General features: G+C 46.2%; 3 protein-coding genes across 3 annotated transcripts in view; 2 read left to right on the top strand and 1 right to left on the bottom strand.

Annotated features, from left to right (window-relative positions):
- The window catches only part of LOC118769838 (sorting nexin-25-like), a 35,733-nt gene extending 24,193 nt beyond the window's left edge, over positions 1-11,540 (top strand). The window contains exons 9-19 of the mRNA XM_036517182.1: positions 613-888; positions 1,481-1,645; positions 2,571-2,702; positions 4,514-4,654; positions 5,080-5,193; positions 5,570-5,731; positions 5,972-6,089; positions 7,088-7,154; positions 8,541-8,722; positions 9,371-9,471; positions 10,548-11,540. Coding sequence (XP_036373075.1) covers positions 613-888; positions 1,481-1,645; positions 2,571-2,702; positions 4,514-4,654; positions 5,080-5,193; positions 5,570-5,731; positions 5,972-6,089; positions 7,088-7,154; positions 8,541-8,722; positions 9,371-9,471; positions 10,548-10,613 — 1,524 coding nt within the window. The 3' untranslated portion in view covers positions 10,614-11,540. The remainder of the gene's footprint in view (positions 1-612; positions 889-1,480; positions 1,646-2,570; positions 2,703-4,513; positions 4,655-5,079; positions 5,194-5,569; positions 5,732-5,971; positions 6,090-7,087; positions 7,155-8,540; positions 8,723-9,370; positions 9,472-10,547) is intronic.
- Positions 11,541-16,415: 4,875 nt separating this feature from the next.
- ankrd37 (ankyrin repeat domain 37) lies at positions 16,416-19,284 on the top strand. Its single transcript, XM_036517410.1, has 4 exons — positions 16,416-16,535; positions 17,224-17,376; positions 17,972-18,063; positions 18,291-19,284. The coding sequence occupies exons 1-4, from the start codon at positions 16,509-16,511 to the stop codon at positions 18,520-18,522; spliced, it is 504 nt and encodes a 167-aa protein (XP_036373303.1). The 5' UTR covers positions 16,416-16,508; the 3' UTR covers positions 18,523-19,284.
- A 363-nt stretch (positions 19,285-19,647) lies between these two features.
- On the bottom strand, positions 19,648-25,384 carry ufsp2 (ufm1-specific peptidase 2). The gene is made up of 12 exons (XM_036517187.1): positions 25,228-25,384; positions 24,825-24,903; positions 24,203-24,386; positions 23,674-23,737; positions 23,300-23,454; positions 22,875-23,067; positions 22,102-22,248; positions 21,405-21,569; positions 20,894-21,018; positions 20,599-20,675; positions 20,322-20,446; positions 19,648-19,734 (listed from the first exon to the last, which is right to left on the bottom strand). Exons 1-12 carry the CDS (start codon positions 25,228-25,230, stop codon positions 19,648-19,650), a joined length of 1,404 nt encoding a protein of 467 aa, XP_036373080.1. The 5' UTR covers positions 25,231-25,384.

Raw genomic sequence — 25,384 nt, 5'->3', positions numbered from 1 at the left:
ACCGGCCAGCTCTACAGCAGGTGGTAAACAGTCTTAGGGGCTGGAGTGTGGCAGGAATCCATAAATCCACCGCTCTCCGCTGCCCTGCTGTTCCCTGTGTACCAGCAGCCTGCTTAGTGACTGACAGTCTTCACCAGTTTGATCCCCAGATGCCTTTGATGATGTAAATGCACTATTCTCCATACCAGCGCCTGCTAAGTTCTCTTTCCAGGTAATTACCAGTTTGTGCTGATGCTGTTTAGCCTTTGTGGTGCACCAGCGCATCTTTTAAATTTGTACTGTGGTAATTGTGAAGTCGAATGTGAGATTGATTGGAAGACTGTGGACTAATTAGACTGTCCTGTGTCTGCCAGAGGCAGATGGGTTCCCTCTTTGAGCCAGGGTCTGCTCAAGAGTTCTTCCTTTTAGCTGGTTAGCTTCTCCTTGCCATTGCTGCCTTTGGCTTGCACTTGGGGGTTTAGGTCCAGAATCTCTTTAAAGCTGCTTTGTGATGGATATCCTTTATACAAAGCGCCATACAAGTAAAATTGAAGTGAACTGACTGTGGTAAATCCACATTACCGGTTAGTCTCTGTCATTGTTTGATGAGCGCCTTCTCATCGTTGCCCGTAGAATGAGGTCCCTCAGCTGGTGGGGGAGATCTACCAGAACTTTTTTGTGGAGAGCCGGGAGATCCCGGTGGAGAAGGCCCTGTACAAGGAGATCCAGCAGACGCTGGTGGGGAACAAGGGCACGGACGTGTTCCACAAGATCCAGGCGGACGTGTACGAGACCATGAAAGAGCGCTACTACCCCTCCTTCCTGGTGAGCGACGTGTATGAGCTCCTCATCAAGAGGGAGGAGCAGCGCAACAGGTCCAAGTCCTGCGGGGAGGACAAGGACGAGATGGTGAGCCTGGGGGGGGGCTCTCCACCAGGGGGGCGCTGTGAAGTCCTAGCATGCACATATATGTTCATACACATCCACTTCAACCCCCACCCCCTAACACCTGATAATTCTACTACTTGCTGTTTATTTTACATGCAGTATTGAGACGTGTTTTGAATTCTGTGATCTAGTGATTTATGTGTGGTAGTATACTTGGCTTCCCTTGCCTAGTCAGGTTGCACAAGTTAACTTATCGTAGGGCTTGAATAGTGTCATGCTCACACACACTGGTTTGGGAGTGTTGTTAGCCTGGTCCGATGCTTGCTCATTCAGCATGAATGGATACACTGCTGTTCTTTTATGCTTGAAGTTGCACTGGAAAAGAGCATTTGCTAAATGAATGTATACACACAAGCACATGCCTTGTACTTGGTCAGGTAACATCTGACCAAATGGCATTTCTTTTTTCCTTTTGTCATGGGAATTTTACTGAATTGAACGTCATCTTAATCACTGTGCAGTTCAATATGGCGGTATGCCATTGAGAGAATGAATGAGAAGGTAAGCTTGTAAGGTGATGAGCTCACTGTCCCGTTCCCGGCCTGGTGCACAGTGTCAGGCCATCGAAAGCGGGGAGGAGGTGCTGGACGGGGGCAGCCACTGCATCAACGTGCAGGCCAGCTACGCCGCCAACAAGCTGCACCAGCTCTACGACAAGCTGGAGTACAAGCGTCAAGCCCTGGGCTCCATTCAGAACTCACCCAAGCCTGACAAGAAGGTATGTCCCCTCAACACACTGTGAAATGTACAGAGGGGATGTGTCGCTGTGTATTACACACCCACGCTCATACACATACAAGCATGCGTGGAAATGCACACACATGCACATACACATATACACACAGCCATTCTTATCCATACACACAAGCGCATACACACACGAGCAGGCACAGACACGTGTGCACACATAAGGACACACACCTGTGTTCTGTGGTGTGTGCGTGCCGGGGTTTCACAGGACAGGTATCCGTACACGCACGCTTTGTGCATTTATTCGTGGCCTCTCTCTGTGCTCAGACCGGATGAGAGCCATGCAACAGAAGCCTGTTGGCAGCGCTGGCAATCCCCTTTAGTGGAGCACAACCTTGACCCAGTCTGTCGCTGCGCTGTGTCATGTGTAATTCCACCGCCGTTGGTGCGCTGGCAGTTGCCACGCACAGCGTCCTGAACGCCTTTCGCACCCAGGAGGTCAGGCACCGTCAGTGCCTCTGCCTTCTCCTCTGAAATTTGCAGCCTTTCCAGCACAGACTGGGTCTGATTAATGCATGCAAGCATATCTGTTTCAGCCACTTTAGTGCTCAGTTGATACAGCAGAGAGTCTCCATTTCAGTCCTTAGTGTGTCTCAAAAGATGGGTCATGTTTGAAAGACCTTCAGACCTTCAGAGGTGCGACTTTGTGTGGATGTGTGGGGCAGCAGTGTAGTATGGTGATAAGGAGTAGGACTCGTAACCAAAAGGTTGCCGGTTCGGTTCCCTGCTGGGGCACTGCTGTTGTACCCTTGGGCCACAATTGCCTCAGTAAATATCCAGCTGTATAAATGGGTAACGTGAAATAACCATACATATGTAAGTAGCTCTGGATAAGAGCATCTGCTAAATGCCATTAGTGCAGTGTAATGTAATGTGACTTGTGCTGTGGGCAGATCGTGTTCAAGCTGAAGGAGGAGATCGGGGCGATGGAGAAGGAGCACAGCGAGCTACAGCAGCACATCTGCAGGACCGACTGGTGGTGCGAGAACCTGGGCATGTGGAGGGCTGTGGTCAACAGCGGAGAGGTGAGTCAGGGCGGGGCCAGGGCGGGGCCGGGCGATCAGGGCTGGTCTACCTGGTCTCCCATAGCAATGGAGAGGTGAATCAGTGTGTGGCCAGGGCGGGGCCAGGGGATCAGGTCTGGGCCACCTGGTCTCCCATAGCCACGGAGAGGTGAGTCAGGGCGGGGCCATGGTGCGGCCAGGTTATCGGGTCAGGTGTGCCTGGTCTCTCACAGCAGTGGTGAGGAGAGTCTGTCAGGACAGGGGTCAGGTGATCAGATCTGGTCTTTCTGGTCTCCCACAGCAGTGGAAAGGCGATTCAAGGATTAAGCAGGGCAGGGTTAGATGATCATACCGTATCAGGAGGGTGAAGAGTCCACAGTGGAGCAGGAACATAATATCGTATGTAGTACCCCCTGCACCCCATATAGGAACACTGAGGCCAGTGTGAGGGAGCGGATGTTTTCTAACAGGTGAATTTCACACCTGATCCCTGAGTCATCTGGACTGACCGCTAGGACTCGGCATTCCCTTAGACAGAACCACAGGACCCCGCTGTAGTTCGGTTGAAAGCGCGGGGGAGACGGGGCGGGTTTGGCCCGCTCCCTCCTGGCGGTGATAAGACAGGAGAGAATGGCGTCGGTCTCCGCGGTAACACCAGCGCGATCAATGTCTCCCCGAAGCGCCCCACAGCCCTAATGAGTCAGCTGTGCGGCGCGGCGGAGAGGGGAGGCAGAGAAGACGCCCTTTGTCTTCAAAAGTTAAAACCCCCACAGGAGTACAGCGCTCTTGGCGGTTTTTTTTCCTGTCATTTCTAGAACAACAAACGAAAACAAACCTGCCCGCCCTCCTCAGGCCTGATGTTCCGTATGGCTGCAGTATGTTACTGTTATTGCGTTCTGTGGGATTTCTGTCCCTGTTTTTGGCTACCATTTCAGCTTAATGTCAGGATTTCCATCCTGGCTCACCATGCTCTCTCTGCTGTGTTCTGCCATGTTTCTCTCAGCGACCCACTTTCCTCTCTCCCTCTGGTTTACATGTCAAAGCTTGTAGGAAGTGTCTGTCTTGGCTTATTTTTAGTTCATGACCTGTGTAGTCTCGTCCTCTCATCCTCGCCTCAGCACTCGTATTCTGCATTTTTGTATTTTGTATTCTGCCTTTTGTGATGATTCCTTCATTCAACGTTTTGCTTGTCAGTCTCGTGTTCGTGATCTGTATAATGCATTTTACAGATTTTACAGATATTTTTCAGGATTGGCATCCGGTGACTTTTTAACGTCTGAATAAATTAGCTTTATACTCCTTTTTGTTTCGTCACAATTTTTCTGGTATCCTCTTGTGTCCCCTTGTTTACACATACATTGTTTTTAGGGCCAAACTCTTCCCTCTATTCCTCAGGAGTCTAACAGTTCTACCTGTGTTTCTCAGGACAGAGTGTAACTGTTTTACCTGTGTTTCTCAGGGCAGAGTGTAACTGTTTTACCTGTGTTTCTCAGGACAGAGTGTACCTGTTTTACCTGTGTTTCTCAGGGCAGAGTGTACCTGTTTTACCTGTGTTTCTCAGGGCAGAGTGTAACAGTTCTACCTGTGTTTCACAGGGCAGAGTGTACCTGTTTTACCTGTGTTTCTCAGGACAGAGTGTAACTGTTTTACCTGTGTTTCTCAGGGCAGAGTGTAACAGTTCTACCTGTGTTTCACAGGGCAGAGTGTACCTGTTTTACCTGTGTTTCTCAGGGCAGAGTGTACCTGTTTTACCTGTGTTTCTCAGGACAGAGTGTAACGTGTCTCCTGTGCTCCTCAAGGCAGAGTGTAACGACATTCCCTGTGTCCCACAGGCCATAGAGGAGAACGGGGAACAGATGCCGGTGTACTCCGTGTCCGTGAGCCTGCTGGAGGGGGACGACTCCAAAAACAACCACTGGATGGTCTCCAGGAAGCTGAGCGAGTTCCAGGCGCTGCACAGGAAGCTGACAGAGGTACAGAGCGAGTCGCTGCCTCCGCCGCCCTCCCGACCCCCCCCGCCCGGCCGGCCCCTGCCGTTTGTTTTCACCTCCAGGTTGATCCAGCACCGCACCCCACCGGCCACGTGCCACCCACGGGCGCCGGTCCTCTCCCCCCACCTTTTTTGTTAATCAGCACCGCTGCGCTGCCATTTGAAATGCCAGTGGGGGTCTAGTCATTACCTTAACAATGCCGCCGACTGCGTGGCCGCGTTTCCGTGGAGACGGAATGAGTCATAACGTCGCCCCGGGCTATCGTAGATATTTTGATCAGTCAAGAAAAGGGAAAAAAAGAGAGAAAGTGAAGTCTCGGAGTGACGTGACCCGTTCTCCCCTTCTCTCTCTCCCGTCCCCCCTCTCCCACCCCCTGTCTCTTCTGCCCCCACCCCCCACCACCACAGTGTTTTCCATCATTGAAAAAAGTCCAGCTGCCCTCAGTCAGTAAACTGCCCTTCAAATCCATAGACCAAAAATTCCTGGAGAAATCCAAAAACCAGCTCAACACCTTCCTGCAGGTAAGAGGCGGTCACTGTCAACGATTACAACACACCCAGGGACTCAGTAACAGCATTAGTGTTAATCTGTGGTGCAGTAGCGCATGACAGACAGAGTTAAGCTAATTGTTACATATGTTGTTTGTTCTGGAGAGATCTCTCATGCCTGCCACTGAGTGCAGTTTGGCCGGTCGCTCTAATTACAGTCATCCAGCGTTATCAATCAAGTGGCTTGTCCCTTCCCTGTTGTTTCAATAGTTATGCAATACTGTAATTCCAGCTTTCATATGCAGCCTTTGAGAGCAGAATAAGGCCCTCTCAGGTGCTCTTTCAGCGTGATGGGATAACCCCTCCAGATGACGGCTGCCCTGACATGGCGTGTCCCCCCCCCCTTTAGAAAATGCTGACGGACGAGCGTCTGTGCCAGAGCGAGGCACTGTATGCCTTTCTCAGCCCCTCCCCCGAGCACCTCAAGGTCATCGACATCCAGAAGAAGTCCTCCTTCTCCCTGGCCTCCTTCCTGGAGAGGCTGCCTGGAGACTTCTTCTCCCACCAGGAGGTGAGAAATGCAGTACACACACACACACACACACACACACACACACACACACACACACACACACATTACAGTATGTGTCAGTGAGCACAGAAGACACTCATGGTAAGTTTATCTCAGTTTTTAACAACTGTCAAACATCAGCATGTAAAATGCTACAAAGAGTGCACAAATTATAACGCATGGACACACACACACACACACACACACTCACTCACCGTGTCCCGGTGTGTGGTGCTGCAGGAGGAGGCAGAGGATGACAGTGACCTCTCTGACTACGGGGACGAGGTGGACGGGAAGAAGGACTCCTTGGCAGAGCCGTGCTTCATGCTGATTGGAGAGATCTTTGAACTCAGGGGCAGTGAGTAGCTTTAACACGGGTACCGCTGTGTGTGTGCAGGGTGGCGTTTGTGTGTGTGTGTGTCAGCGTAAGTGTGTGTGGCTGCTAGTGCATTATCTGTTTTGAGTGTGCTTGTGTGTTAGTGTGTCTGTTTTTGCCTCTTTGTACTGCATGTGTGGAGTAGTGTGTGTTTGTGTGTGTAGCTGCATACGTGTGTGTGTGGACTACAGAACAATAATCATTATTCACTTAGGCCTTGTTTGTGTGTGTGTGTGCTCGTGTGTGTGTGTGTGTGTGTGTGTGTGTGTGTGTGTGTGTGTGTGTGTGTGTGTGTGTGTGTGTGTGTGTGTTTGTGTGTGTGTGTGTGTGTGGAGCATATATGCTCACTTGTGTGTATGCATTTTTTCCTGATCTTCCTGTCAGCTGCCGGCAGGAAGCATGGCTGGCATTTAGAGTCAGTTACAATATGCAGATTCTGTCCATTTCACTGGTGACTTATCCTCATTCAGGAGGCAACAGGAGCGTTCTGACTTGGTTACCTTATCTGATCGATTTATCTCAGCGGAACAAATACAGTCAATTATCTGATTTGACCGCCACTGCTCTGTGCCTGTAGGTGGGACTTTGAGGGGGGAAAAAGGCATTGAGCAGGAAGCGGGTAAACAGCTTAGTCATAGGGCAGAATTCGATACCGCTGTACGATGGAAACGGTTTGTCACTCAGCGAACCTGTTGCAGTGCTGAATATTCTGGAAAATGTGTCATTAATTTTTGGCTGCTATTTCAGTTCCCCAGCCACTTATTATGGTATTATTACTTTTTTAATCATCTGAACTACTGTATTGTACATCATATAAGTATCCCTAGTGCAATAGAATACTTGTGTGTTTTTGTGTGTGTTTTTGTGTTAATGATTTTAAAGAGTGGAATGGTTTTTGTAATGGAATGTGTGTGTGTGTGTGTGTGTGTGTCTGTGTTTTTTTTCCAGATGTCTAATGCTTCTGTCTCTTTCTACCTCAGTGTTCAAATGGGTGCGGAAGACGCTAATTGCACTAGTCCAAGTCACGTTTGGACGGACCATAAATAAGTAAGCACCGCTGTTCCGGAATACTCCACGGGCAGATGAAAGAGTTGGGGGGGACGGGGCGTGGAACGTGGGTGTGCTGCAGTGAGTGAGAAGGACAGCATTGCGTAAGATGGTCTGATCGGTTGGACTTTCCACCTGAGTGTCATGGGTTTGAATGCTGGGGGGGAGAGGACAGGGTGAGGATTTGAACCCCAAACAAGTTAGTCTGCCTCAGCTACTTCCATAAAATCTGCACAGAATGTAAATTCAAAGTAAGTTTTAAACAAGAAAATTGCATACAATAACAATGTCAAGCAGTATCAGTCAGTGCAAGCTGAAGAGCTGGGTGTATTACATTACATTACATTACATTAACAGCATTCGGCAGACGCTCTAATCCAATGTGACTTACATAGGTTATGGTTTTCACGTTACCCATTCATACAGCTGGATATTTACTGAGGCAGCTCTGGGTTAAGTACCTTGCCTAAGGAAACAGCAGTAGACCCCCAGCAGGGAATCGAACCGGCAACCTTTTGGTTACAAGCCCAGCCCCTTACCGCTGTGCTACACTGCCACCCCAGCAGCAGAAGGGGACAGCTACTCCAGCCAGTGCAGACAGACTGACACAGGAAGCGCTGGGGCAGAGCCAGCCATGTCAACACTTTCAGATTCCAAAAAATAAATAAATAATTAAAAAGATGGCTCAATACCTTCTTGCTGTGCCCTTTGTCTCTGGATAGATTAAATGTGAAGGTAGGCGTTCGACCGTGACATCACGCCGTGACACCACTGGCAAGGGTGTGATTAAAAATCAAAGGGTCGTGACGTGAATTGTAATACCGCGATTAACAAGCATTAGGTCCCAGCGTCAGCCATTTTTCTGCTTAAAGCACTGGCTCTCCCCCAGGTGCTCACATAGTCCCATGCGGGTGTCAATCTGCAGACACAGTGGCGTGAGCGGTGTCTTTCAGACCTAAGATTGGGCCGGTCGTTGCAAACCCTGCCACCACCCAGAACAGACACGGCTCGTCTTTGAAGCCGGCTGTGATGCCGTTAGCTGTTAACCTGTCTGATGCTTTGTTAGGGTGCGTTTTGATCCCAGATCAGTGGCTCGCTTTGTAAGAGGGAGCCCTTGAATCACGGCGGCTCTGCTCAGTGTGACCTTGTTGTTAATGAGCGTCTGTCAGATAAGTATGAAACGCAGTGCCAGGCTTTCATTTCTAATTGCCAGAATCCTGGTCATTTCCGTTACCGTAGTTCTGCCGAATTTCACTGTTATTTTAACTAAATCACTACACTGACCCGCTGTGTGAAAATGTGTGTGGTGTTAATGACGCTGTGTAGGTCTCTGTGCATAGCGATCCTGACGTCAGTGTTTTGGGGCCCCCCCCCCCCCTCTCGCAGACAGATCCGCGACACGGTGCACTGGATCTTCAGCGAGCAGATGCTGGTGTACTACATCAACATTTTCCGGGACACCTTCTGGCCCAACGGGAAGCTGGCGCCCCACAACAAGACGCGGTCGGACTCCGAACGCCGGGAGACCAAGGAGCGTGCCCAGCAGAAGCTTCTGGACAACATACCCGGTATCCCACCCCCACCCCCCCGCACCCCTCTCCTTCAACCCCAACCCCCCGCTCCCGTCTCCTCGGGCCTGATTAGGCTCTGAGGTTGTTAATGCCAGTGAGTAATCCCCGCACAGGAAAACAAACAAGCGGCTTTCTTGCTCATTGAATTTCAGCTGGCCTCTGCTGTGTCGCCGCTCTCCGCTGGTTAATTACAGCACAGGCTGTGTTAATGAGGGAATGAGGATTCACATCTGCAGAGCTGCCTTTCACTGGTTTCTGATCCCGCTGTGCCAGTAATGTCCTCGTTGAAGTTTGTGCCCCTGTGATTCTGTGGGCATGGTGTCGACTGTGCTGATGTCAGTTGATTAGGTATGGGGTTATAGGAAAGGTTAGAATCAGGGTTAGGGATTAATGTTAGGCTTGATTAGGGTTAAGGTTACAGTTAGAGTTAGTGTGAGGGGTGGTGTTAGCGGTGTAGTGTTAAGGTTAGGGTTGGAGTAAAGGTTAAGGGCTTTACAAATTGAAACAGGACTGCTTTGTGGTCAGGATTGGTTATGACAGCACCTACCTGCTGAGCACAGGTGCTGGTTTGCAGTCAGACCCCTGTGGAGGTGGTCAGACCCCTCTGGACGTGGTAGGTGTCTGAGTGTGATGTCTCTTTCCCAGACGCACTGCAGAACCTGGTCGGCCAGCAGAACGCCCGCTACGGCATCGTGAAGATCTTCAATGCCCTGCAGGAGTCCAGTGCTAACAAGCACCTCCTCTACGTGAGTGAAGCAGCCCCCCTCCCCTTACATTTTATTCTACAATATTTGAACAACAAATATGTTTGTCTTAGTTGATGTACTCCACCATACTGGTATTAGACAGTAGCACAGTACTAGAGGCATATTGAAATTGTCTTATAACTGTTACTTTGATCACGGCTGCGATGTTGGTACGGAGTGATTGGAATGGCAAATCATCTGTCTGTGTGAAGAAGCAACTTGATGATTGGCTATATCCAACTCTGCCACCTAGCGGCTGCAGGAAGGATAACTCCTCCTGTTCTTTTGGCCTCAGTGACATCCCAGGCCTGTCTTTGTCTGAATCCTAATTGCCACCTGGCTTTAGGGAGGACAGCTTTGCCAAGTGCAAACCAGGGTGCCATATCCATAGAGGTCATATCAGAACTGGCCGCAGTTCTCTGCTTTCCTTGGACACATTCTTTAATACCAGAGTTCATCTGTCATTGCTTTTCAGGGATTTCTTTTATTTAAAGTTTCAGAGACTGACAGATACCTGCTTGTTTCCTGTAAATGAACAAAAAATCGTAATCATTTCTGTCGAAGATTAACTCATGCAGAGCCTTCATGCTAGTTCAGAAGAGCAAAGCTTTATTCTCGTACTCCGGAGGAAAGTCAACACATTCACACAAGACGGGAGATGCAGTTACCTCTCCTATAAGGCGAGAAACAGCTACATATATAGGGACTCCTTTCTATGCGTACGTGATTATCGACACATGCACTCCACTATCATTTTCTCCATCTATCGTCTTGTTTTGACTATCTAATGCAGCTCGTTCACCTGTGTCCTTGTGGTAAGGTGTGGTGACCAAAGAATACTTGCACAAGCAGTTAACTGTCATATCCCTTCAGGGGAGGCCTCTTTCTGATTTCAGTATTGTATGCTATATTATACAACAGGGCGTGCAGTAAATTTCCATCAGCAACACTTGTAGAGCTCATCTATATTTAAGTTACAGCTTTCTACTGGTAGGATACCCTAACACGTTTTCATTCTACAGATTCTCGTTGTTTTAATACAATTTTACTTCCACAACTTCCTTTGTGTGTTCCAGATTCTTCTGGAGATGGCGTTGAGAGAACTTTGTCCAGAGCTGCGTGGGGAGTCGGACCAAGTCTGATCCCACCCGGTCACACTAAAAACCTGGGACACTTGCAGAAGAAGTCTTCTGTTACCTCACCTAGACGCACAGGAAAAAAAAAAAAAAAAAAACACTCAGTGAAGAAAACGCCACACAGACACACCCACAGCCAAACTGTCCATGAAGAAACTGTGTGTTAACTGACTGACAGAAACACACCAGAAACACTATGAAGAAAATGTATCCTTTAACTTGCGTTGATAAACTGGCGGGAGCCCATGAAGAAATGGCATGTTATCCAATGTAAACATAAAATAGATACACTAGAGAAGTATAGGAATGGGCTGTTAACTGCTACTTTGAGTACAAACCAGACAGGTAATGGGGGAAAAAAAGAGTCTGACATAGACACGACCTGCACTATTCTCTTGTAGGGGAACAGACTTGGATGCAGAATCAATCTAACTGCAGTGTGATTTGTTCCTAACTTTTGAGTTAGGAATTAGTGTAGGTATCCCTATCTTGATTTTTACACAGCATTTTGCATTTATATTAACAACTGCCAAACACATGATGTTGTGTTTCTGTTAAAAAAAAAAGTTTAAAATAATCCCTGCAATTTAAGAACACACCACGCTGCAGTTAGATTGAATCTGAGCCTGAGCACCCCTTAGCAGAATTGTCCTTATTTCTTTTTATTCCTGATGCACAACTATCTGAATTTACTTGATGACACGCCATTCAAAAAACAGCGGGGAAAGCTAATTAAATCTTTTTGTCTTTGTTTTAAATTTCCCTCTGATTAGTTAAATAGTGGAGGGAATCCAGTTTAACTGCCATTTTCTGTTGCAAGGAGCCGGGCATTGTTGCGGACCTCCTTAGTAAGGTCTTATTTATTTATGTGAATAGTTGTGAATGAACGTTGTACTTATATTGAAAAGAAAACAAAAAAAACTTGGAACATTCCTCAGCCGTTTTTTTTGTGTCCATTAAATGGCTTCATTGTGCAATACTTTATGTAAAGGTCATGGTGACTATTTTATTGTTGTGAATAGAAATAGATTTTATTTTTACCAAAGAATAGTGTAGAGCATTTATAAGCAATAAATTGCAAGTGAGTATCACCAGCTTGTGCTCTTTTATTTAGGGATGTGTTGATCTAAAGTTCACAAATTGCATAATCTGTGAAACTGGGGGTAATTTTTAGCAGCATGAATCAGGAAACCAAGAGAGACGCTGGCCATTTTCCTTCTCCTTTCCAGTTCCTGACTACTAAAATGAGATGCAGCAACCCCTCCATCTTATACAGGACACAGACATAGTGATAAAAATAAACTGAGATTACTAAAAAAACTTAATAACCTATTATTAGACATCTCCAGGTTTAAAGATAACACTGTATTTTGCTCCGTGATAAAGATGAACCGTAGTCATGAACCTAACAGCATATACGTTGAACAATAAAACAGTACATAAACAAATGTAGTAACATTGAACTGATGTAAGTGATCATAATGTTATATGAACATAAACCCCAGGGCACTCAATTACATATATAAAAATACTTTGACTAATGTAACTTGTCCATAAAATCAGATGATCTCCCCTCACCCTTTTGGCTCTAACTGTGGCAAAGGTCATTTACACTTTAGGTGGTCTGTTAGTGTTAACATCCTTACATGGAATATGGAAGCCTAATAGTGATATTTTCTTAGAGGGAACAGAATTAGTGGCTTGGGTTTATGGGTAATAAAGGTCATGGTACCTGACTCCTGCACCGAGGATGCCAGAGCATTTTTTTTTTTTTAACTCAACACCCCAGCAGTCTTGCTTATGTGTTTTGCCTGACTGAAAGTGTTTTGAAAAGGAAAGACAAATCCTGTTTAAAAAGACAGGGTCAATCAGTCCAGAGGCTGTCTTTTTGGAAATGTCCATCAATGTCATCTTTGACAGTCTGTCACTATGCCCTGCTGAAGGCACTGTGGCATTTGCCCATCAGTCACTGCAGCTGACCAAACCTGGGCTCCTGGAGTAACTGGAGGTAGAAGTAATAGCTATTTTGCTATAAAACCTCCTTATAAAATGAGGCCCTTTTAGATTTGTGTGGTGAGGGCAGGCTTTCAGCAGGATATTGAATTCTGTTTAATTCATTACGGTTATGTGATGGCCGCACTGACCTGCATCATTGCATGCGCATCAGTTTAATGTGGCTCTGACTGACACTTTTTCTGCTGGAATCCTCTCAACTGCATGAAAAAAAACAAGCAGATGTAATATATGTAGACTTTTTATGAAATTTGATCCACCTTTCCACAGCAAAGGTGGTCATTCCTTTCCTAGTTCCCACCTTTGCCTTTTGTAGCAGATCATAAATATTTACAGCCCTTTTAAATTTCCTGGAACCGGTTCAGCTTTTAAATTATTTAACAAGTTCCACTTTTTGACCTCATTCAAATTGTCGTGTTCCGCTGAGCACTTAACAGTTTTGCATCAAAGTTCAGGCTGTTTGACCTTCATTTGACGTCTGCATAATGGGCTTGGCACTTCGCAGGATCGTTTAAAATGCCTCTGCTTTGGCCTTGATTCAGGCCTACTGAATTGCAGCCTGTCCTTCCAGTGGTAAATTCAAATGCATACATTTTTGTTACTCTGGGGAATTACAAGAGTTGTCCAAAAATGTTGTGGTAATAAAAGAAAGAAACAGTCATGCCTGACGTGGGAGTGAACCACTTTATAGAAGTATGTGTGGTTAATCACTTTTACTATCATATGATTCTGCATTGAAGACCTCATATTTTTATTAAGCAATAAAATAAGCATATTTGAAATTCTATTGTGGTTCTGTGACCAAACCTATGGCAAGTCTCATCCAAACCCAAAAATGCATTGAGCTTTGTCTCCCTTCTTGGATGGAGGCATCACCCCAGATCAGTGTTGCCAGCTTGGTGGTTTTGTCTCTAATTCTTTTGGCTTTACAGAATAGTCAGCACTTTTTGGTTTTCTCATTAAAGAACCCAGTGACAAGGTTAGTACTGAGATCCTTTTTCCCCAAATTGCATGTGTGCCCTTCATAGCTCTTAAAAAGGGCACAGATGTTAACATTAGCACATTTTGGTATGATACTACAATGAGGTGGACTATAAAGTATGTTCCTTTAGAGATGGGTACAGGCAGAGACCTGCTGAACTCATTACCCACTGAATTTGAGACTGAGTCGGCTGGTAAGTATTGTACAGGCCATGCCAGGTACTTTAAACAGATTGAATGGGTTAGATTATCCTAGCACAGAAGCTGACAGTGATGTAAATTCTAAGAAATGTGTGAGCAGCTGCAAGACAATCTTACTTTGCACCGATTTATTAATGTGATACTTTTCTAGCTGGCAGTTTGACCTGAGACATGGAGCTGGAAGCCTCCATCATTCAGGTTCCAAAGCCAACATGGAGCAAAGGGGAAGGTATCACTATCATGTTCAATAGAGGTTTATTTATCTAATTTATTAGTTTATAAGAGAAAAGCACAAAATATTTTGATAAAAATACACAGGCAGTATCTGATGTAGTGTACCTGTGTTTATAGCCAAAGCTAGTTTCCAACTTACAATGTCAGTGTCTTGATAGGCATTGATTGTAGATCTAAAAACAGTGACACAGTAATACAATTTACAGACAGTGCAAAGTCATGATAGAGGGTGACTTTTATGAAATAACATCCCTGAAAATGGCTTACATGGTGTTGAATGTTCTTTGAGGGCTTATACCTAGGGCTTAGACTGTAAGATACTGACTTGTTGCAAGGAGTCTGAAACTCAGCATCCATTCACCGCTAATTCACTGCAGAGGTATAATATAACCCTGAAATCACAGTGAGAGAATCTGAAAAATCAAAAGGAGAGCCCTCTGCCCTTCAGGCTGTTTGGTGCACTTCACCTGAGTCCCCACTGAATCATTAATTTATAAACAAACTGAAAATGCAGTTGTTTTGCAGTTTAGTGTCACTTTGTTGTCCAAGCCGAAGGACACCCCATAATGTGGCGGGACTGTATCCAGGTCTTAATCTCACTGAGGGAAAGTCCAAGCCCAGTTGCCAGGCAGCACCCTGTGTCCTTAAAACGAGGGCAAGCTCACACTGTGGGTGAGACTCTGAGTCTCTTGGTGCACCATGGAAACAGGTGCCATGTTAAAGCACGCCCGGTTAGACAATGCTGCTGAAGGCCTGATAGTTTTACATGGCTTTTCCATGGCCTTGGGCATGATGAGGGGTTGGTAGGCTGCCAGTGGAGGCCAGACATGGGCAGTGGGATTGTGGGCATTCAGGACATAGAGGACATAGCGTTATCATTGCTTGGTACCCGAGGGTTGGCACACTGTTGTCGGGGAGAACGTAGCCCTACAGAGCTGAGGCCAAAGTGGGCACAGAGGCACCACAGAAGAATCACAGTGCCCCATGTACGAAATTCATAGGGTCAGAGACTATCCTGGCTCTTCAGTGAGATGCAAGGATGCACAGGTACACCCCCTGGAAAGGACTCCAACACCCACAATCCATCATTACACAGTCAGCAGATGTATTTAGAGTCTTTGGAAATGTATCACCCAAAGATGAAGTCTCCATCCTTTCTGACATGAGGAGCCAGTCCACATAAACAGCATCTTATTAATTTGGATGTCCCTGTGGCAAGTCTTGCTATACAGTACCAAGAGCTTGCCCTTTTTCCCCACAAGTACAAAACCACAATAGACCCCAGTTCAGTGTTCTTTATACCTGGTCATACAGTTCTCTTTTCATTACCACATCCATCAAGGTAGTATGTCTCAAACATAAAGGTTTTTTAATCATCACTTATATAGTCTAATCTTTGCTGGCTCACGAATGAATACGTCAACCATAATTTACTCCACATCCATACATTTTAAGTAAGGCGCGGTACCAAAGAAGCTGATTGTCATATTTGGTTGACCTAATGTGTACTGCGTTTGTATAAACAAAGATATTTTTTGGTCCAAGTCGCTCGTCTCTTTTCCTCAGAGGCGGCGTTCACTGTTGCTAGGTTACATTTCCCTTGACAACCGGAAGCATCATCGAGCACGCGCATCTGAATTTTCCAAGGTAATAAAATACAGATCTTACACAGTAAGTTACAAATCCATCGAAACTGTATTTTTGCGTTTTGGAACAAGCACATATGAAGCAAGTGACTTTTCAATTAAACCTGGGTTACTTTATATGATATATACGTTTTTATTTGTGAAGAACACGCTTCAGGCGATCAGTTTAGGGATTACTCGCTGCACTAATCATATTTTTGTTATCTTGTGGAAACACTTGAATTAGCACTGAGATATTCTAGCCTACTAATGGACAGAACAGAGAATAGTGTAGAGTATTTCTAGCTGAGAGCTGAGGCTTGTTCTTTTCAAACTTCAACATACCCCTGTAATCTTACGCAGTATCTCATGTAGAGATAACGTGGATAAAGCAGAGAATTACAGCGCCTTTTACCCCGCTGATAATTATTCACATTTCTGAGAACAGGCACAACCGTACAAAGCGATATTGTAAAATGAATCACCGATGGGGCGCAGATAGCGGTGAGTGCGAGCGCAGCTGCGGGCTCCTTCCCTTCGCGGTGAGCGCCAGTGCGTACGTGTGGTTTCGCACAGCTCCCCGGCGTGGCCTGAGCTCCGCGCCGAGCCGCGCTGCGGGGCTACGTGTCGGGAGGCTGCGCTGCATTCACAAGCCAACGGGGTTGGGTTTAATCTCCCGAGTCACGTGACTCCAGCCGACAACAAAGAGAACCGCAGGACTCGGTCCTCACGGCACTCCTGCGTGCGAGTCCGTCCGAGCGCTGTCAAAGAGCGTCTGCGAGGGGAAAGGGGGCTCGAACGTTTTCTTTTCCATCCTTAGGTCCTGTATCACTGAATTTTTTTTACCATGTTTTTGCTGGACTCAGACTCGCAGGTACGTACACATATTTTAACGTTTTTCGTTGTTTAGTGTTATTAGTCTGTCTTAGTGTTCGGGTGTGGAGCATAATGGCAAAACAAGTGTTTTTGGTTTTGTTCCCGGTCCAGCATTAGATTTTGTTTGCAGTAATGTTACGACGTAAAGCAATTTGCTGTCTTTTTTTCGGTCATGTCATTGCACTTCAGCTTTGTAACGACGCTGTGCAGGCAGTTCCATATTCCCTATGTACATGACAAACTGTACTATACTTACAAAACTGCACGTATTATGTCATGATAAAATGATAAAATATGTGCGTAGTAGTTCATAAGTCGCATTGATCATCCGTTTAAAGAAGGACTTTTTGGGTAAGGGGAAGTACAGTAGCAGTGACAGCTGCTAAATATTTCAACCAAATACATATGTGATGACTATCTCAAAGGGCGTTATTTTTTCAGCACACCATAAAGCGCTTGGCTGAGCTCTGTTACAGTCAAATGCTATTTTGAAACACAACTGTTGAACTTGCATTTCCCGCTGTGCATTCCTTGAGTGTCGTAATACAACTGACTGTTTCGGGACAAAGGGGAAGACGTGCAGTAATTTGCTGAGATGAATAAAAACGCTAGTGCGTAGCCCAAAGCAGGGAGTGCTGTACGTGCTGTAGTGGGAGAGTATTAATTACAGATGCATATCTCCGCAGCTGGACTGCTTGAGTAATCTACTCGAAGCCGGAAATGCTGTCAACGCCGCTGGAGACGTATCGGGGCAGTCCCCTGCTCATTTGGCGGCGTGTGGCGGGGACGCGTTCTGCTTGCTGTGGCTTTTGCAGACAGGAGCGGATGCAAACCAGCAGGTAAGGGAAGCGTTACATATTCTTAACGCAATGCATCGATTCGTCAGTTCCCTCACGTCTGCAGCATATAAATGTTATGGTCCATTGTATGCCACTATTACCACTGAAATATAAATAGCATTTTACCGTACAATTACTGTGTAAAAAATCTGAAAGCTGAGCTGAGCCATTAATGTTCCAAAAAATTAACACACACACACACACACAGTGTGGCATAATTATTATGCATATCCATGAATTTAAATGTTTTATGAAATTCATACCAATATCACTTTGTAAACACAGTGCCTGTCCAAATAGCAAACAGTAGTCCCTGTAGGTGGTACACCTCTGCAAAGTCATTGGTCCTTATAGTCTACTCAGATTATGCAGGCACAGCAGTGGCAAGCTATGGTCCATCATTGGGATAGGGCAGCAGTCTAATAATTGCGTCTAACAGGCTGGCACATCCTGGGTAACGACAGCCTAACTAGAATCATAAATGCGTTCTGTTAATCAGCTCGGCCCAGTGTGTTAAACTGCTGTTTCATGTGCATTCATGAGTAGGGGTAAGAGTGTGCTGTGGCTGACATGTGTTCTGTCTGCATTTCCTAAGGACTCTTCCGGGGAGACACCGATTCATAAAGCCGCAAGGGCAGGGAGCTTGGAATGCATTAGTGTTCTCGTAGCCAGTGATGCGCGACTGGAGTGAGTATCCATTTCTGTAACAAAAATACTAACAAAATACTGTGGAAGGGATAGCTTTTGTGCTAGATTTTTAAATTACCCTCCCAAAGCACTGGGTTTATATTAGGAGGTAGGGTGGGGGAGTGTGGGTGTGTCTGGGGGGGTGTTTTCACTGATTTTTTTGCATATCTTTGCATATATTATGATTTCAGAGTTTCTGATCATTTTCTTTTTTTCCTCTTTTTCAGAATTTGTAATAATGAGGGTAAAACGGCTGAGGACCTGGCCTGGTCACACGGCTTCCTGGAGTGCAGCAAGCTTCTCAGTACCCTGAGGATGAACCAGCAGCTGAAGAGTGGCGCTCTGGGGGGGCGCGTCTCCCCGGAGAGGGTCGCCGTTGGCGGGACGGTGGCGGGACAGAAGCGGGCCTGCGAGGTGGCGCCCGTGGGCCGGGATGGGAAGAGGCCGCGGGACTGGTGATGGCGGATCCCGCGCGGCAGCCGAAAAGCGCTAAAAAGAGCTGAAAAATGACAGAGCTCGGGGGTGGCGTTTTCAGAGGGACTGTGTGAAGAGGAGGTTATACGAGGCGACCTGTGCTTGGGGGGGGTCACGTTTTAAACCCCTGTCCCGCTCACGCTCGCTGGTGACTGATCTCAAAGCTGTCTGTCACCTGGGTGGCACTGTCACATGTCAGGGAGGATAGGATGCAGGGCCAGTGAAACTGGATGATAAAACAGTGTGCTCCAAGCACTGCTGGTCCAGGACCAGCGCACCCAGCCCTATTCCCAATCTGTCATTAGGAGGAACCAGCTGAAACTGATCCAGGGTCAGAGCTATGGCGCAGTCTCTACAGGAGGATGCTTCTGCAGTAGTGTCCCGGTGTGAGGTTTACGGCCACGTTCACCACCTGGCGGACACACAGGTGTGAGAAACACTATCCCCTCCTTCTCTCCTAATGTTAGCATCTCTCCAGGAGTGATGATCCCACGGGTAAAAGAGGGTTTCATCTATCAACACAGTAAGTGTTAAAGTGCAGAGGCAGCCATGTTAAAATGCCACAGACTTCAGAACAGCCACTTAACTCAGTGGCAGCACGTGCTGTACATTGTTACTTTCTGGGGACATGAGGTGAAACCGCTCAGTCTTAATGTGTGTGCAACATAATCCTGCAACATAATGTTGCTTGTCTTCTGTGAAGAGTGTTGGGTTTTCCATGTGGACGACCCACTTCAGTAGCCAGAGCCAATTGTGCAGGTCCACATAGTTCATAATATTTTGTACTAAATATGTGATATCGCCATACAATGGCATGCTATGCTTGTGCAAGTTCTTCCCAGAAAGCTTTTTTTTTCTCCTCTTACTTTACCAAGTAAAGCAGAAGCTGTATAGGCCCTGATAATTCCATAGGCAATGTAGAGTGTAACGCTGGGAAGGTTAAAATATCAATTTGATTTGTGTAATTCGTTTGAAATAAAACTGTACATATGTTTTTACTAATGATAATGTATCCTTTATTTTCTAAATCGTTCAAATGTATTTACAGTTTTTGACAATGATATTAGTTAAATATTAATACATGTCATATTTAATCAAACATGGAGCTGCTCATATGGTCTTGGGTCTTTGGGGCATGCAGAGATTGTAGTAGGCATTCTGATCCCAGAACTCTGGCCCTTTCCAGCCACACCAGCCCTGGAAAAGGACATTAGGGATTACTGTTATTGATCAGCACATTCACAGCCAAATAACACACTTCTGAATCAGTACACGCTTTATAATCAAAGGACAAGCCCTTTAATTCAGAACTAAATGCCACCACAGCTTGTGTATGACTTCAGATGTAATGCTGAATGCCAGAGCAGTCTCTGCTTACAACCAGAATGAACCGCTCCCTAGAGGGTAACAATGTTGATGCTTATTAAATGGGCTGCTGGCTGAAGTGTTCTACATTACTTCCCATTTAAGTAAAAGAATATCCAGGAAACACAGCAAGAGGAGGTGCCAGGATACGTGCGCACACACACACACACACACACACAGGCGCGCACGCACGCGCACACACACACTCACACACACGCACTTTTTTTATGATGCCAGCACATCATAAAAAAAATGCTTCTTAAAATATGCAGTATATTTGTATCAAGATCTGTAAAATACACATTAATATATAAATTATTTGCCACTGCACACTGCAGAGCCCCCCCACACATATAATAATCCCACAAAGTACTTCAGTCTGTGCCGAGGTCGCAGTCGGACACCACAGGCACATATACCTTGTCTGTGATAATCTGCAGGTCTTCCCCGCCAGTGTAGTGCGGGTCCAGGATAAGGAACTTGATCTGCCCTGTGGTCTCACTCCACACCACTCCCAAAATGGTGTGGGCCAGCACTCCCCCTCCTGGTGAGGAGTGGAAACCACATGTAGCTGACAGGCATACCCAAAAATATTGCATATAGCACAGTGAAAAGATGTATAAAATGTGTCTTTTCCTCCCCTAATTGGAACCATCTCTCTCCCAGCTCTCTCTGTTGATAAGAATCTTTACTCACCAATCATTATAGGCGTTCCCTCTGTCTGGAAGTGGTTGGCCAGTTCTCTCCCTTTTGATGGCAGCTCCGAGCCTTGGCTGAGAGAAACACAGGCACTTATCAGCGATACAAGACTTGAAAACACCCATCAGTGCTGTGTGTGTGGCTCCTAGGTTTTCATTAGGTATGCTGGCAAATCATCAGTACTATGTAGTCAAACACATACTCCGCTCCACAAGTCAATCTGTTTCAGGAAATGATACATGACTAACACAGCATTAATGCCAATGATATAGCACAGAGCAGCATAGCACACCTCACAAACAGAATCTTCGATGTGACGCCCAGCAGATGGTCTAACACAGCCTGCACCTCGATGGAGCCGATCCACTGCCGTGACCCCACGAAAGCAGCGGGTTTGTCCCCGACGTCCACCAGGGCCTGCGTGAGACCGTACAGTGAGTGTCCATACAGACCACAGTGCCTGCCATTTTACCAGCTCCCCTTCAACACATTGTGCTGGCTGAATATGTATCACACCTGTACCTGCTGGATCTCGCTGTGGGAAGGGTTAGGGTCAGGTAATCCCTACCTGCTGGATCTCTCTGCGGGAGGGGACAGGGTCAGGTGAACCCTTACCTGCTGGATCTCTCTGTGGGAGGGGACAGGGTCAGGTGAACCCTTACCTGCTGGATCTCTCTGTGGGAGGGGACAGGGTCAGGTGAACCCTTACCTGCTGGATCTCTCTGTGGGAGGGGACAGGGTCAGGTAAACCCTTACCTGCTGGATCTCTCTGTGGGAGGGGACAGGGTCAGGTGAACCCTTACCTGCTGGATCTCCCTGTGGGTGGGCACGTCCCGATCCACGTAGCCCTGCTGCTGGAACCAGGAGCAGATGGTCTGCAGGGAGCGATATGCACAGCCCCAGCCGTTGTCATCCATGCGGTCCTGCATGTAGTGGTGGTAGCTGTACACCCCCTGTACCAGGTACGGCTGCCAGAGAGGGACAAAACGCACAGCAATCATCCATGTAGCTTGGCAGCATGCTGTACAATGTGAGGTAGACACATGAAGTGCCTTTGGGACGATGACAGCATTTCAGACCTCTCTTGAAATCAGATCTAAGAAGCTTTGAAACAGCAAATTCAACATTAGCTGTACACAAACAACCCAATGTCTAGCCACCACAAGATGCCATTTCTTCTGTGAGGGACTGAAAAAGCAGTCTATTTTACAGCCTAGCCTTACAGCCGTCACATGAACAGACCCCAGTGTATTCCAGGGTGTGGTAGCACTTTAAATTGAAACGATTTAGCACAGACATTGAGAACAACAGGCCACCTCTACACAATGCACACTGTTACCTTAACAGAATGAGCGCTTACTACATACATTCATATTCAAACACTGAATACTACTCCAGAATACTATCTTAACATCTTTGCAGTGTACCCTGTCTGGCTGCCTCAGTGTTCCATGCCAAGTCCAGCAGAAAGAGGTACGTGCGGGAGGGAGCATTGCTTACCTTGGCATCCTCCATGCTGGGGTGGTTGAGGGCGGTGTGGGGATTTCGGAGATAGCCATCTTTGTAGGGCTCATCCGGGAAATGGAAGGCGTTGGCCCGTCTCAAATAGGGCCTATCATCTGGCAGCTCGAACCTCCGGTGCAGGTCCTAAAGGAGGGGAAAGAGACAGCGTCAGACAGGGCGGGAGCCAAGGATGATCTGTTTACAAGCTGTATGGATCTGAGAAAAAAATCCAATGTAGTATCTACCAATTCCACCAGATGGCAGTAATGTGTTGGTAACTGACCGAGTTCCACTCCCCTGCATGATCAACAGGTCCAATACAGACGTTTTCCATGCTTTTGAATCACTGTAACAGGAAATGACGCAGGACCCTGCCTTTGCGCTATTTAATTTCATAAAAGTTATGCATGCAAATAATTATTCTAAAAATCCACAGCAACCTTTCTTTCAGTGAAGTCAGGGTACTGTAATTGTTCTGTTTACATAACCAGTCAAGTGTTACAGTAAACCGTGCCTCTTAAGGACAGTTCCCATCTTACTGTATGACTGTTGAAACAGGATTTTTAAAGTGTGTTCTAACCTCAAAAAGCATAAAGGTTGACTAATAGTGTCCTTCGAGCTGAACTTGAATCAGTGTTAGGTTTTTGTATGCAGTTGTTGGGGATAAGATAATGTCTGATATACCTGATTCTGGATCAACATATGGGGACACTGTCTACCATGAGCTCTGATTTTGCTGGTCAGAGGGTGAATGCAACATTCATACTGGCCTTCCGGACAGACTCCAGTTGGCTGTCCGGTACCCCAGCAGGGTAGACCACAGTGACCAGGCCAGCCGGCTCAGGGAGCAGGAAGTGGAAGGGCTGGGGCACAAGCAGGGACGTTCCCTTCGAGTGCTGCAGGACCACCTTCTCCATGTCTGTCAGCTGATCACACAGCGCCCCCACCAGGCGGCCAGACACACTGCAGGACCACAGCATAGGTGACCAGAGGCACCACTCAATGAGCAACTTATTCTTAATCAAAAGTAAAACAAAGCATCATTTGGCTAAGTGTTTCTTCAGCCCCTGGTTGACTACAATTATCAGAAAGCTATGCGTTTTCATGGAGATTCTCGGACATGTATCAACAGAAAATGACAGCCCTGATATTCACCCCCTTGCAGGTGGGGAGGTTGTAAAGAGGCCGCACTCACGCTCCGATGCTGTCGTCCTTCTGAACCAGGGCTGCACAGTCTACCGGCAGAGTCATGCGCACAAAATGGTGCTTCCTGTTCACCCTGCTGAGGCTGGCAGCAGCCAGGGGAGCAGGTCCTGTCACCTCCATCATCAGGTCAATGTTGATGACGCTCTGTGATGGAGAAGCACGCGCACACGCACACACATGTGCACAGACACACACACACACACACACACACAGTGTGAAAGAAGCAATGACAGCTTGGGGTTTTTCTAAACACAGTAATGATTTTGATGTGGTAACACTATGGAGTACTGTCACTTTGCATACCCTTATCATCCTCTCTCTGAGTGGGACAGAGGAGTATTATCAGAGCAGATGAGCACTTACTGTGGTGGGACTCTTCTTGTCTTTCTTTTTAGATGACCTCTTGCTACTCTCATTTTCATCCACCCTAGCAGATGGCATAACAATGTTACACTTTGAATAAAAGAATCAAAGTCCATTTAATAAGGCATTTTAAACAACAAGCCATTTCCTTTCATTTCAAACATCAATCAGATGCATTCCTCCAACGAAAATCATCATTTCATTCAAGGACACATGATAGCTCTTCCCTAAAAAGGGCTCTCTGGTTTATAACTGTCATTTAACACAGACACCTATTGTAATTACAGCTCCAAATGAATTATACGTTTTCTGGTACAAAATATCAGCACATATCTGAAAATGAACCCCGGGGAAAGTGTTCATTAGGACATAGGAGCACACACCAAATCAATGGCCCTTATAAGGTTACAGGGCAGATTCCAAAAAAATGATGCATCCAACCATACTTTCCACAGGTTTAATTTTCTCATGGAATCAACCTTTGGAACCTTTGAAAGACATTGCTAAATGGTTTGGCAGCAATACGTACTGAATGTGCTGCTGGATATCTCTGCAGGGAGTATCTTCTGTCACTTCCTCCGGAATAATGTGGACCGCTTTGTTAGGCCAAATGAAAACAGAGCTGTTTGAGACGCTGAAGACCAGGGACTCTGATCTCACTCTTGAGCTGAGGCTCTTAAATGCCCTTGACAAGGCCTGCTGAACATGAGACCCTAAAACAAGGAAGAAAACACACTTGAGTCCAAATTTAAACGTGTTTTAACAAATGAGTGCTTAGGTTTCAGTGCTAACAGAGTATAACTAATGCTTCTTAAAGTATCCAGTGGGTAATTCTATCCAAATCAAGGGTATAGTGCCAGAAAATCATTCATCAAATGACATTATATTTTAATCTGCTGGAATTCTGCTGGAGAACCTGGCTAAAAATGTTCGTTCAAAAAATATCATGTGGTGATTGTCCCAAAGCCTGCTGTCCCAGAATTTCACCTTTATGTATTCCATCCAGGATGAATTCGAAGCGAGCATTACAGGGCCGTGTAGGGTGTTATGTAACAGTCATACAATGTCAGAATAGTACATTACATTAAATAATGACTTAAGTGATTCCTAGAGTATCGTTAGTATACATTACACCTGGGCTTCATCATTACCATCTGCGTTGTCCAGCTGACAAGTTAACTCCAAGCCCCCTCTCACGCGGAAGATTATGGTGCCGGCGTCAGCTACGACCTGAAATTATTTAGTTGAAACAATGCCTCAGTAAAAAAGAGAATTCAAATTTAAGCATTATTGGTCACATGTTATGTCCTTAAACTGTACCATAAAACGACCGGTAAACTAGATACTTTCGCCTTGGCTGCCCGAGGGTAGATTTTGTTACAATTTAAACAGCTGCTGCGTCAGTGCCGATACACGCATGCAGCCTTCGGCATAATGACTTAAATACATATAAATATGCTGAAATTACAAGACAAAAACGATGTGACAACAATAATTGTTGCCTGCGTGCTGGTTAGCAAACGCTGCACAAAGTAGCTTTTTAAAGATACGTACCATTGTCAGCTCGTCCGGGATCTGTGCTTGGGTTTTAGCTATCTAGTCTATGTCTTAGGCTAATTTTAGCTACAGTAAATGCAATAATCATTTCAGCTAGTTCGAAATGATCCTATTCTATGGGGGCAGACATATTTCCAGACGTGAACTTACGTGG

The sequence above is a fragment of the Megalops cyprinoides genome, chromosome 22 (assembly GCF_013368585.1).
Source record: "Megalops cyprinoides isolate fMegCyp1 chromosome 22, fMegCyp1.pri, whole genome shotgun sequence".
Classification (NCBI taxonomy): Eukaryota; Metazoa; Chordata; class Actinopteri; order Elopiformes; family Megalopidae; genus Megalops; species Megalops cyprinoides.
This window is presented reverse-complemented; position numbering and strand designations above follow the sequence as displayed.